Below are 14,114 nucleotides of genomic sequence, written 5' to 3' on the forward strand. Positions count from 1 at the left end.
ATGCAAACATAATGCCAGTTAATAATGCGTTGAGTTGAGTTAGGTGACAGTAGATCCTTGCACTACGTGTTTCACACTAGAACTTCTTCTTTTGTAGGATTCTACACTTTTTGTAGCATGTAGTTCCGGTCCTGTTGAGATCCCTACATCTAGGAGCAGCAAGAGACTCCCAATGATAGATGTAAATGCAGTTTGGTGACCAGGAGAAGTCTCCATTGGCTCCAGGAACATTGATCAGATTTGTGAGCATTCGGGAAATGCATTTACCACTGAGGAGAAGGCTTCAGAGGAACCGGGTTCTTTTCCTACTGTCCATGGTATTGGCTTTTTCCATCTATCAGCTTCTCTGTGGCCCTAAAATTCGTTCAGCACCTTGGACAGCATCTCAGCCTGAGGACCAAGTGAAAGTGACCACCAGGGACCTTTCCAGCAATAAGGCTGCTGCAGTGGACAATGGGACAACAGCATCCAAGATAAGGCATTGTGTATATGTGGACCCTACACCAACCGTGCCCATCACATCATCAGTAAATGCAACCCCACCCCTAGGAAGTGTCAATCTGAGCCACCTGGATGAAGAGGGAAGTTACCCAACACCCCCCTCCCATGGAGAATACCCTCAAGACCTTTTTAGCTTGGAGGAGCGCAGGAAAGGGTGGGTCATACTTCACATCTTTGGCATGATGTATGTGTTTGTGGCCTTGGCCATAGTGTGTGATGAATATTTTGTCCCCGCCTTGGATGTAATCACGGAGAAGTTGCAAATCTCCGATGATGTGGCAGGGGCCACCTTCATGGCAGCAGGCGGATCAGCACCAGAACTCTTCACCTCTCTCATAGGTGTCTTCATCTCACATAGCAACGTGGGCATTGGCACCATTGTAGGCTCAGCAGTGTTTAATATTCTTTTTGTCATTGGCACCTGTGCCCTTTTCTCGAGGGAGATACTCCACTTGACCTGGTGGCCCTTGTTTAGAGACGTCTCATTCTACATTCTAGACTTACTGATGCTCATCCTGTTTTTCTTAGACAGCTTCATTGTTTGGTGGGAAAGCATCCTTTTGTTGAGTGCCTACGCCCTCTATGTGCTCACCATGAAATGGAACGTTTACTTAGAACAATGGGTGAAGGAACTGGTGAACAAGACAAGTAGTACTGTGAAGGCGGCCACTTCTGAAGACACAAGGAAGGTTAGTGTCCTCGTTGTTGTGTTGCCTTGTTGGAAATATTTGTTCTCACTTAAAGCACAAAGAAAGGTTGAGGCTCCTTGGCAAAGGGTGCATGGGACCAACCTAATCAACCCCTTCAAAACTACAACTGTTGGTCAAGACAATTGCTTTACTTACTGATGATTGTTAAAAGGTGAGGGAACGTAATCTAAATATTAGGAAGTGAGGGGGAAATCAAGGAAAAGTCCATAATCCATTCAAAGGGGGCTCAACTGTAGAACAATTCATTACTGTATCCATTAGGCGCACCTCTGCATTTTCAGAGAGATGTATGGTATTTTCCACTCAGCTGTCATTAGTGGGAACTAGATGATTCAGTCCCATTCGCTGCTGGAGATATAGGGCCTACATTAGCAGTCGGGAACCACAGAAGACACACTGGCTTGAAATGAGCATCCTAGGAGCGAACAGGAGCATTTCTTTGATTGTTTGAATCTGAACAATATAAAGATCACAATCCTTCCCTTTCGCCTGTCAGGCTAGATCAGGAGTGGGCAAACTTTTTGGCCCGAGGGCCACATCTGGATGGGGAAATTGTATGCAAGGCCATGAATGTAGGGCTGGGGCAGGGGATTGGGATGCAGGAGGGAGTGCGGCGTGTGGGAGGGGGCTCTGGGCAGGGGGTTGGGGGGCAGGAGGGGTGCGGGCTCTGGCCTGGTGCCACTTACCTTGAGCAGCAGCATGCAGCGGGGCTAAGGCAGGCTCCCTGCCTGTCCTGGCACCACGCCACTCCCCGAAGTGGCCAGCATGTCCGGCAGTGGCTCCTTGGGGGCGGGGGCAGGCAGCTCCGCCGGGTGCACTGCCCTTGCCTGCAGGTACCACCCCCAAAGCTCCCATTGGCCGTGGTTCCCTGTTCCTGGCCAATGGGAGCTGCAGGGGGCGGTGCCTGCAGGTGAGGGCAGCGCACGGAACTCTCTACCCCGCCCCCACCCAGGGGCCGAAGGGACGTGGTGCCGTCCACTTCTGGGAGTGGTGCAGGGCAAGAGCAGGCACAAAGCCTGTCTTAGTCCCAGCTATGCCACGGGGCTGGCAATCCCACAGGCCAGATGGAAAGCCCTGATGGGCCGGATCTGGCCCATGGGCCACAGTTTGCCCTCCCCTGGGCTAGATGCTGAGCAGTCTAAGATACTGACTCCTGTGGTATATGAAAACTATGTGTAATTGTGGTATCATCACACCTTTTTTGTGCAGAATGTGAAAAGGAGCAGAGACCAAAGAAAAGGAGGACTTGTGGCACCTTAGAGACTAACCAATTTATTTGAGCATAAGCTTTCGTGAGCTACAGCTCACTTCATCGGAAGCTTATGCTCAAATAAATTGGTTAGTCTCTAAGGTGCCACAAGTACTCCTTTTCTTTTTGCGAATACAGACTAACATGGCCGCTACTCTGAGACCAAAGAATGATACTGAAAGGGATGAGTGGCGCAGAGAGCGCTCCACGTAAATCAGGAGACATATGTGCAAATACTGCAGGACAACCTCATCTAATGGGAAACTGAGAAAGTTTTTCTAAAGAGTTTTGCCATTTTCTTGAACTGTGGATCTCCAACCCCCTTTTGCTCCCCTAAAAGAAGCTGAAGAAAGGGAGCAAGAGCGGGCTGGAGATCCACAGTTCAAAGGTGGGGAAGTGTGGAGCCAAGGAGCTGCCAGCCCATGAATTATGCTCCCCTCTGAACACGGCAGATTTCCAATAGGAAACCCATGTGTAACATCAGCTGCGTGCATAAATCAATACACACCATGGTCAACAGCAAGAATCAAACCTGGGGTCTTCAGCACCCAAGGCACAAGCCCCTGCCCTTTGAACTAAGGGAGAATTCTAGCTGTGAGACAGCAGCAGACTGTATAGCTGCTGGAACCAGCCATGAGCAAGAAATGTGATCCCAGACTCCATGTGTGGAAAGCAACGCTGCACAGTGCAGGATTAACCCCCTCTGCACCTGCTCTCCCTCTCAGCAGATGGGTAAGGCATAGATGCTGGGGACAGAGGCAATGGTTACCCAGCTCCTCAGGAAGCACTGCAGAAGGGGAGATCTTGCACAAGATCCATACGACTGCGTTTTGTCTTGCTCACAGATCCTGGGGATCTATAGGGTTTCCAGGCCACTCCGCCTACCCCTCTATGTGGCCACGAGATCCTCCCCACTGAGGCAAGTGTGTGACTCCAGTTCTGTGAGCAAACCTCATAGGCAGAGATCTGTAGACACTTCCTTGCAAGGGCAGAATCCGTGCAGGTTGATGAAGAACGAATGGCATTCCCACAATTTTATATTCTTGTTTCCATGCAGCAAGGCAATGGGTCAGTTGCAAGGGGTGGAGCAAAGCACTCAGATGACAGCAAGAGACCGGAGGTAGGTGGATATAATAGTCTGTGCAACACTATATGGATCTGGAGTTATTACAACTGGAACCAGCTCTGAATTTAAATAGATACACCAGGCAGAAACCATTATGTCGGTCAGGAAAGGAAAGGGCACAAACGCCTTTCAGAACGTGTCCTCTTCTCGGTGTGAGGAAATATGAATCAAATTCTGCCTTTGTGAACAGGAGCAGCCATGGCTATTGAGCAAATGGAAGCGGAGGCAGAAACTGGCTTGTCTCAGGATAGGCCAGTGCTGTAATCTGATGCTACTCTCGGGGATACTGTGAACTTGATCAGAGGGGCAGGCTTAGTCAGAGTAATGTGGATGATTCTCAGTCCACTTCCCAGACAAATGCCCACAACAGATAAACCACCATAACTGGAACTAAGGCCCCAAGCCAGCCAACAGCTTAAGCATGTGCTCAACTTTAAGCATATGCTTTGCTGGATCAGGGCCTAACTTAGGACCCTCCTTTTTGGCAGTCTCTGCAGAGAGGCCATGGATAGGCTATGGAGACTGACCTCCTCTTTCTTCCCTGGAGCTGGCTGAGACACGTTAGTGAGGCAGGGATGGGAAACTTGCACTGCTGCTCCCTGTCCTGGCCCTGTTGATTGGCTTGGAGACATCAGCCTCCCGGGCGTCAGCACTAAAAGACAGGAATAGTCTGACTGTGGGCAAATAGCCAGGGGGCCGGGGATTAATGGCCGTGTTGTACATTCACCCTGTTCTACAGCTCATGCCACCCTTCCAGCGAGGAGGCAGCGCCGCCTCTCTGCACAACAGCCACATGCGCACCACCATCTGCCAGCTCATGATCCACACCCTGGACCCCCTGGCCGAAGGTGAGCTAACGCCCCACCTCTGTGTGATTCGACTCTCAGTTCTGTGGCCTGGATGCAGGCAAAGCTCACAGCGATAGACACAGGATCAGGTCCTAGGCTGGTGAAAATCAGCACAGCTCCATTGAAATCAGTTCGGCTGTTCCAGTTTACAGCAGCTGAGAAGCTGATCCACAGCAGTGCGTGCATACAATTATTTCAGAATGGGAGTACTTTCCAAAGTTCAGTCCTCTCTCCAATCAAGGGCCCTGTGCCTGGAGGAAATGGCACTCCATTTCTGATGTGCGGTGGGAGCTGTTATTACAACAACAAAAACCACCCAGACTCATTAAACATACCTGGAAAGACACAAGCAAGGACAAATCCAGCAGATCTGGTTTTGCTATGGCGCTGAACCGTTTCCCCAGCAGCTGAAGGATGACTGGCCACATAAAAATATGCACCTTTCCAAGCTGATGTTTAATGAGGCCGTGAATTTGTAGCCAGACGTTTTCTTTTCACCAGGCTACATCAGCAACAGCCCCCGCCCTTGGAACGCATGTCAGGAGAATTAATGTCCCACTTTCAAATCACTGAGGCTGATCTCATGCAAACTGGCCAGTGGCCAGTCAGGCCCGAAGCTAATCAGTTTATCTTGGTCGAGAGATGCCCAGCCCGCCCTCACACTCCACTCCTAGAGGGGTCCACAGACTTCGCTCAGGGAGCCAACAGCTTAGTCCCATACAGTGCTGGGGCATGGCTGCCCTGATCCACCCCTCTGCAATGCAAGTGCTTTATCTCCCACTAGCAGCTGGGAGAGCATCAGGGAGACAGGGTGGTCTAGTAGTTAGAGAGCGAGCCTGGGCATTCGCCACAGCACCCAGCTGTTTGCATCTGTGCACAGCAATGGGGGAGCTCTGCCTTGGAGCGTTCCATACCCACTCTGCACATGGTTAAATGACAGTACAAGGGGTAAGGCCGCAGGGAGTCTGGCTCTGAGCTCTGACTTATCCTTTCCCCCTCTGTACCAGGGGGATGAGAGCTAGAGCTGGTTGGAAAACTAAAAACACGGGGCTGCAATTTTACCCTCCCACCCCCATCCCATTTCTCACTGAAATATCATTCGGCTAAATATGCCCCCACCAACTCTGTCATCCAGCTGCCTTTGTCAGGTGCTATGAGATCGTGGCCTGAGACACTAGTGTTGCCTGATTTATGGATTATGTGTTAATTATACTGATTACTTAAGAATCATAGAATATCAGGGTTGGAAGAGACCTCAGGAGGTCATCTAGTCCAACCCCCTGCTCAAAGCAGGACCAGTCCCCAACTAAATCATCCCAGTTAACACTCAGATAGGTTCTTGTCTCAAGATCAGGCCCAGTATTATTAAAGTTACTGTTCAGCTTGGAACCCCAATGTGCACAGCTGTAACACTCACATTTAGGAAACCCTTCTGTATCTGTGATCGTTTTATTAATACCGTGAGCAAAGTCACACACACTGTAACCCTGCCACGTAGCTAGAGATAATACAGGACGAGCCTGCGAGCAGCCCTATCCTCACACCATCCCCTGCAGAACAACCTGAAATGTTAATCAGTCACCTCCACACTCAAAACCTCTCACCTGAACTTAGTGGTGCTTTCAACCCAGGCTTGCTGGCCCATCCTGGGATCTAGGCTAGATCCCGGGTGCTGCTCTTGCTAGGGCTAGTAACCTCTCCACTTTGGTAAACCACTCAAATGCTGATAGTCCTCCAATGTCTTCCCACAATGCCCCATGTGCCCAGAGGACAGCCAGGTTCTCCCACAATTCACAGGGAAAGAATTATAGAGCAGATCAGCTTGCTGCAAAGAACCAGGGGATGTACCCCGCAATGTCCTAGCACCACACATGGGGGAGCGCAGTGCCAGTGAGCACACAGTAACTCGAGTAGGCGGCTTTGTGGGGTGGCTGCTCACAACTGGGTGGGAGTTAATTCCTTACTCCTGATGATAGGCCTGTCCCTCTTCTTATTCCCAGCAAAGTTTAAAGACAAGCTTGACATCATGAGCAATTTGGCTACGGGCAAACTAGGCTCTCAGGTCAGACAAGGAGTGAAACCGGAAGGTGAGCTCAAGGCAAGCTGCGCCATTTGCCTGTAGCGTCCTTTTGCTTTGCACTGTACTTGCTCACCCCACCAGCACTGCAGATCTGGGACGGCCCATGACATGTAGCCATGCAACACAAATTCCTACTCCGCGAGCACTGATCACATGCAGCTGTCTGTGCAAACGCAGCTGCAAACGCTCGGGATATATACCGGCACCAAGAGCTGGCAATCAAGTTAATTCCTGCAGAGCCCTGGGAGTACATTAGTTAAATAAGCATCCAAATGGAAATGACCAGGATGCGGGACGGGCTATTCAATCAGAAGGGAGGATTGCGCCATTACATTCAGCAGCTGGGTGCTTGATGCGTCACTAAGACAACAGGGGGGCTGCAAATGCGATTTGTTCTTTAAAACAAACATAAGAGCCTGAGCCTGGGAGCTGGGTCTGACTCCTCGACTGGAATGTGGCAGGGTGACTGTGCGACTGTCTTCTGAATAGCTGCTGGCTTTATCTATTTCAGTAGCAATTCATAGGCTGCTTGAGCTAGCACTTGTAGAGGTGGTAGCTGTCCCGCGCTGCAACATGGATCTATGCTATTCGTGGGGCTGGAGCCATCTGAAAGTGGATGGGTAACATTCGCACTGAAGCGCCCATCTTCGCAGGCACGGTGCTATACCACTGGAGTGCCCTGATCATGTAATAACATAGTTTGGACTTGCCTGTGTAGATGGGACCAAGCTGTGGTAAAGCCCTAGATAAAGATCTGGGGGGCGTATTCTCAGCTGGAGCAAATTTTCATAGTTCCACTGACTTCAGTAGAGCCACCACTATTTACCCCAGGTGAGGATCTGCCCCCTGGAGGATCTTTCTTGTATAGATGGGGCAAGGTGACATCCTATCCAAGTTACCAAACTGTGCTATACCCTCAGGCCAGACGTTTTCAAAGTCCCACTTCTGCGCATCTCGTTATGCAACCCCCAAATGGCACATGCCAAGGACAGCTTCTGAAAACCTGACCTCACATTTGTGCAAGGCTGTAAAAACAGGATCACTAAAACCATTATAAGGGAGTTAGGTTCAGCCTGTACAGCTCAGGCAAAACCATCCTACAATACTAGTCTAGGTATGATTCTGTTTGAACATGATCCCCTGACCCAGCAGATTTGGCTATATAGATGGGCCCAGAACATATTCGCTAAGCCACATTACAGCAGCATGTCAAGGTCCCATTCTCTCTGACTCAATGCCCGTCTTCCCACCACTGTGCAATATCCATGTTCCAGCACTGTTCTGAGCGGCTGTTTGTAGGTTTCTCTCGCTTTCGGTAACATGGGTTAATGACATTCCTGGAGGGACCAGCACAGAGGAGTTCTGGGGATTTTTTCCTTTGTTATCGGGTGTCAGCACTTTTCTCTTTGGACATGTGCCAGGTGATTAGGGATTAAAGCCTGGCAGCCAGAACAGTCGTTTCTGAGAAACCTTGAACAATGCCAGCCCCTAGAGAATGCCCCTGTCATGGTGGAAAGAAGGAAGCAGAGCCCTGCATCCTGCCTGGTTGTTGAGGCTGGCTTTAATAGAATTCTCAAACTCTGCGCCGCGACACATGTCCGCTAGCAATCAGCCAATCAGCACTCCCTCCCTTCGCTATGTGTGCCTTTAGCCGCATGGGTATTACAGAAGTGATGCCCCAGCACAAAGAGGTGAGGCAAAGCTGCTACACATCCAAGGTTAGTGGGCCTGATCGGGACCTGCTTTTGCTGGCCACACTCTATAACTGGGGTGTATCCGTAGGATAATCAGAGGAAACAAACAGATTGACCTTCCAACCCTTCAGAAAGAGCTTGCTCTGCACTGCTTCAGTTTATGGGGTTGGAAACGTAAATGTTTCACACTCTCAAGCTCCCTGCTGATAAGGGGGGAGGTCATCTCTAACTGCTTGCATCACTGGGCCCAGCTCTCTCTCTCATCCTTTCAAGCAGAGAACAAAGCAGAAGCAGAATTAGCAACCATTGTTCAAGCCACACCTGTCAGCGACTCCAACCTCAGCGCGGTGGAGGATGAACACAGTGCGGACAAACCCCATGGCGGGCAGGTACTGTGAACTGGAGCCACATGGAACAAGAGCTCAGCCCAGGCCAAAACCTCAGAGCCATGTCCGGTGAAAGAGGGCACAGCCCAACTCAAGTAATTAGCCACTCTAAACAGACCTTCCTTGTAGTAGCAAGCTAGCTTGAGTGGCAACAGAGAGAGCGAATACGAGTAACTAGTTAGACCCAGTCAGCTAAGACCCCAAAATGCTCCTTCTAGTTAAATCCAGGCTCAGAGGTCCTACAGCACCAGACTGTGGTAGCCTCACGTAGTATACTGCTTTACTTCTCAAGCTGTCCCATTGATTTCAGAGAGACTGCTCAAGGAGTAAGTGACTCCGCAGTGGAAATGAGGCTATCACAACCTGTGTAAATTGGTTAGGGCAAAGACTGTGTCATCCTCCGTGGTAGTTCTTTTTGTTTTAATATGATTTGCCCTAACCCAGGGAAGGGACAGTGGCCCCTTTAAAGAGATGAGAATATTTTGTGGTGTTGATGACCTGGTGGTTTTAAAGCCAGGTAACATGTATTGTCTGTGTGTGTCCAGTGCCCAACACAACGGGGTCCCGATTTATGACCAGGGCCTCTGGGCACTATTGCAATACATATACTTAAGATATTCAGGAGTCTGACTGCAGCCTCTCTGGGCACCTGCACTGAGAGGGGGTCATTCACAACGTGGTCACGTAATGGTGACCTGGGGGACGGACTGTTCTGCAAATATTTACAAGTGGGATAATCAAAAACAAGATCTCTGCCCTGGGGGACAGGAACACACTGAGCCAGCCACGGCTCTGTGTGTGTGCGCACACGCACATGTGGAGCCGTCAATGTAGATTTCTAGTTGTTTCAAAATGTGTGTGGGGTGTGTGTGTGTTTTTTTTTGGTTTACAGTGCTCTCCGGATACAGAAGGCAGCAGCTCTGAGGAGGAGGAAGATTGTGATGATGAGAGTGAGGATGAAGATGAGGAGGAAGAAAATGACGAGCCATTATCCCTCAAATGGCCAGAGACCAGGAGAAAACAAGCGATTTACCTTTTCCTCCTGCCCATTGTGTTCCCTCTCTGGCTCACAGTGCCCGATGTTAGGAACCCAGTAAGATTTTACTTTCTTTATGCCACTGCGATGGATAACTGAACTCTAGCTTTATTAGCAACAGAGCCACATGGTTTGTGTTTTCCCCATAGATAGCTAGGGCCTCTATGTACCTACTTCCCACTGATGGTAGTGGGAGCTGGAGCCCCAGTTCTGGGACTGGGGTTGCTTTCAAAGGCAAGAAGTAACCAAAAGCAGGTATTCTTCTCTACCTTGCCCTGAATTTTACTAGGCAAAACCAGCAGGCAATGGCTAATGCTGAGTAGCAGAGACTCCTCTAGGAAACCGCGGAGGCTGTGTCAGTCCCAGATTTGGTAGGACAGAAACCACCACTGCAGGTGGTACTCTCAGCTAGCAGTGGCAGAAAAGAGGCTAACAACAGAACGAGCTCGGAGACCGAGCTCCCCTCTGTCCTTGCCAAGGAGTCAGTCCGTGTTGTGTGGGAGGCAGATCGGCAGGGAAGCGTGGGCAGCTTCGCGCTGCTGCTGCGTTCATTATACCTGCTCGGAGCTAGAAAACGTCACTCCCCACGTCAGCACTTTTTTTTTTTAAAGCAAACACTGAAAAATGTAAAGAAGAAATAAACAAAAATTGTTTCTGTGCCTGCGTAGGACTGGCCATAGAGCTCATTAACCGGTAGGAGACTGAATTACTCCACACTGCTGCTCTCTAGACCCATGGCATTTCATTCGCAGCGGGTAGTCATAGCACCTAGCGGCACTGGTTATATCAGATATTTCTCTACTACAGCGGTTCTCAAACTTCACTGCACCACGACCCCCTTCTGACAACAAAAATTACTACACCACCCCAGGAGCCCGCCCGAACCCCACCACCCCAGCTGCGGGGGGGCCAAAGCCGAAACCCGAGCCCCGCCGCCCTTGGGAGGGTGCGGGCAAAGCTGAAGCCCAAGGGCTTCAACCCCAGGCAGGGAGCCTGTAACCTGAGCCCCACTGCCCAGGGCTGAAGCCCTTGGGCTTGGGCCTCAGGCAGTCGGGGTCGGACCCGGGCTCGGGCACCGCTGCTCTACTACATGGCTGCAGGCCGTTAGCAATGAGGGTTCAGTCTGCCCACTGAACAGGCACATGACAGGATGCAAGAGCCTCTGCAAAAAATACTGGCAGTGGCATGAAACGCAATAAAATAGCGTGGAGTGGAAACTAAGCCCGGTGAAGCTTGTTTTAAGCAACCACCCAAGGTATCAAGAAAAACTCGGCACTTAGAGGTGTGAAAAATCAAACAAAATGATACCAGAGACTATGGGGCCATGTTAAAATAAGACTATGAGGTGAAGTGATGGAGGGTGGATAGGGCTGTTGGAAAGATCAGAACCCTAATTGTTTTCTTTTCAAACTTGCTTTGAACAGAGGTCTAGAAACTTCTTTGCCATCACATTTCTAGGAGCCATCGTCTGGATTGCAGCATTCTCCTACCTCATGGTGTGGTGGGCACATCAGGTAAGAGGTTCTCTTTCTCCCTAAAAACAAAGAGTGGTTCAAAAAACAAGTGGAGGGGGGAAAATGCCCCACTGTGGCAGACACATTTGACCTGGTCTACACCCTACAAATTAAATAGATTCATAGATTCATAGATATTTAGGTCAGAAGGGACCATTATGATCATCTAGTCTGACCTCCTGCACAACGCAGGCCACAGAATTTCACCCACCACTCCCACAAAAAAACCTCACACCTATATCTGTGCTATTGAAGTCCTCAAATTGTAGTTTAAAGACCTCAAGGAGCAGAGAATCCTCCAGCAAGTGATCCGTGCCCCATGCTACAGAGGAAGGCGAAAAACCTCCAGGGCCTTCCAATCTGCCCTGGAGGAAAATTCCTTCCCGACCCCAAATATGGCGATCAGCTAAACCCTGAGCATATGGGCAAGATTCATCAGCCAGATACTACAGAAAATTCTTTCCCGGGTAACTTGGATCTTACCCCATCTAAAACCCATCACAGGCCATTGGGCCTATTTACCATGAATATTTAATTACCAAAGCCATGTTATCCCATCATACCATCTCCTCCATAAACTTATCGAGTTTAATCTTAAAGCAAGATAGATCTTTTGCCCCCACTACTTCCCTCGGAAGGCTATTCCAAAACTTCACTCCTCTGATGGTTAGAAACCTTCGTCTAATTTCTAATCTAAATTTCCTAGTGGCCAGTTTATATCCATTTGTTCTTGTGTCCACATTGGTACTGAGTTTAAATAATTCCTCTCCCTCTCTGGTATTTATCCCTCTGATATATTTATAGAGAGCAATCATATCTCCCCTCAACCTTCTTTTAGTTAGGCTAAACAAGCCAAGCTCCCTGAGTCTCCTTTCATAAGACAAGTTTTCCATTCCTCGGATCATCCTAGTAGCCCTTCTCTGTACCTGTTCCAGTTTGAATTCATCCTTCTTAAACATGGGAGACCAGAACTGCACACAGTACTCCAGGTGAGGTCTCACCAGTGCCTTATATAACGGTACTAAGACCTCCTTATCCCTACTGGAAATACCTCTCCTGATGCATCCCAAGACGACATTAGCTTTTTTCACAGCCATATCACATTGGCAGCTCATAGTCATCCTATGATCAACCAATACTCCAAGGTCCTTTTCCTCCTCCGTTACTTCTAGTTGATGCGTCCCTAGCTTATAACTAAAATTCTTGTTATTAATCCCTAAATGCATGACCTTACACTTCTCACTATTAAATTTCATCCTATTCCTATTACTCCAGTTTACAAGGTCATCCAGATCCTCCTGTAGGGTATCCCTATCCTTCTCTAAATTAGCAATACCTCCCAGCTTTGTATCATCTGCAAACTTTATTAGCACACTCCCACTTTTTGTGCCCAGGTCAGTAATAAAAAGATTAAATAAGATTGGTCCCAAAACCGATCCCTGAGGAACTCCACTGGTAACCTCCCTCCAACTTGACAGTTCACCTTTCAGTAGGACCCGTTGTAGTCTCCCCTTTAACCAATTCCCTATCCACCTTTCAATTTTCCTATTGATGCCCATCTTATCCAATTTAACTAATAATTCCCCATGTGGCACCGTATCAAACGCCTTACTAAAATCTAAGTAAATTAGATCCACTGCGTTTCCTTTATCTAAAAAATCTGTTACTTTCTCAAAGAAGGAGATCAGGTTGGTTTGGCACGATCTACCTTTTGTAAAACCATGTTGTATTTTGTCCCATTTACCATTGACTTCAATGTCCTTAACTACCTTCTCCTTCAAAATTTTTTCCAAGACCTTGCATACTACAGATGTCAAACTAACAGGCCTATAATTACTTGGATCACTTTTTTTCCCTTTCTTAAAAATAGGAACTATGTTAGCAATTCTCCAATCATACGGTACAACCCCTGAGTTTACAGATTCATTAAAAATTCTTGCTAATGGGCTTGCAATTTCTTGTGCCAATTCTTTTAATATTCTTGGATGAAGATTATCTGGGCCCCCCGATTTAGTCCCATTAAGCTGTTTGAGTTTCGCTTCTACCTCAGATATGGTGATGTCTACCTCCATATCCTCATTCCCATTTATCATGCTACCATTATCCCTAAGATCCTCTTTAGTCTTATTAAAGACTGAGGCAAAGTATTTGTTTAGATATTGGGCCATGCCTAGATTATCCTTGACCTCCACTCCATCCTCAGTTTTTAGCGGTCCCACTTCCTCTTTCTTTGTTTTCTTCCTATTTATATGACTATAGAACCTTTTACTATTGGTTTTAATTCCCTTTGCAAGGTCCAACTCTACTTGACTTTTAGCCTGTCTCACTTTATCCCTACATATTCTGACCTCAATAAGGTAGCTTGCCTTACTGATCCCTCCCTTCTTCCACTCCCTATATGCTTTCTGCTTTTTCTTAATTACCTCTCTAAGATGCTTGCTCATCCAGCTTGGTCTACAACTCCTGCCTATGAATTTTTTCCCCTTTCTTGGGATGCAGGCTTCCGATAGCTTCTGCAGCTTTAATTTAAAATAATCCCAGGCCTGCTCTACCTTTAAACCCATAAATTCTTCAGTCCAATCCACTTCCCTAACTAATTTCCTTAATTTTTGAAAGTCAGCCCTTTTGAAATCAAAAACCCTAGTCGCAGATTTATTTTTGTTAATCCTTCCATTCAGTTTGAACTGAATTAGCTCATGATCACTTGAGCCAAGATTATCCCCTACAACCATTTCCTCTATGAGGTCCTCATTACTCACCAAGACCAAATCTAAAATGGCATCCCCTCTAGTCGGTTCAGCAACTACTTGCTGAAGGAATCCATCAGCTATCGCATTTAGGAAAATCTGAGCCCTATTATTATTACTAGCACTCGTCCTCCAGTCTATATCTGGGAAGTTAAAGTCTCCCATGATCACACAGTTTCCATTAGTATTTACTTTATTAAAAACATTAAAAAGGGCTCTATCC

At 48.1% G+C, this 14,114-nt stretch overlaps 1 protein-coding gene across 1 annotated transcript in view; it reads left to right on the top strand.

Annotated features, from left to right (window-relative positions):
- Positions 1-14,114, top strand: part of SLC24A1 (solute carrier family 24 member 1) — a 24,297-nt gene continuing 10,183 nt past the window's right edge. The window contains exons 1-7 of the mRNA XM_043523572.1: positions 1-1,190; positions 3,518-3,580; positions 4,326-4,434; positions 6,435-6,521; positions 8,482-8,597; positions 9,487-9,687; positions 11,055-11,144. Of these exons, the coding sequence (XP_043379507.1) occupies positions 186-1,190; positions 3,518-3,580; positions 4,326-4,434; positions 6,435-6,521; positions 8,482-8,597; positions 9,487-9,687; positions 11,055-11,144 (1,671 nt within the window). The 5' untranslated portion in view covers positions 1-185. The remainder of the gene's footprint in view (positions 1,191-3,517; positions 3,581-4,325; positions 4,435-6,434; positions 6,522-8,481; positions 8,598-9,486; positions 9,688-11,054; positions 11,145-14,114) is intronic.

Source organism: Chelonia mydas, chromosome 10, assembly GCF_015237465.2.
Source record: "Chelonia mydas isolate rCheMyd1 chromosome 10, rCheMyd1.pri.v2, whole genome shotgun sequence".
NCBI lineage: Eukaryota > Metazoa > Chordata > Testudines > Cheloniidae > Chelonia > Chelonia mydas.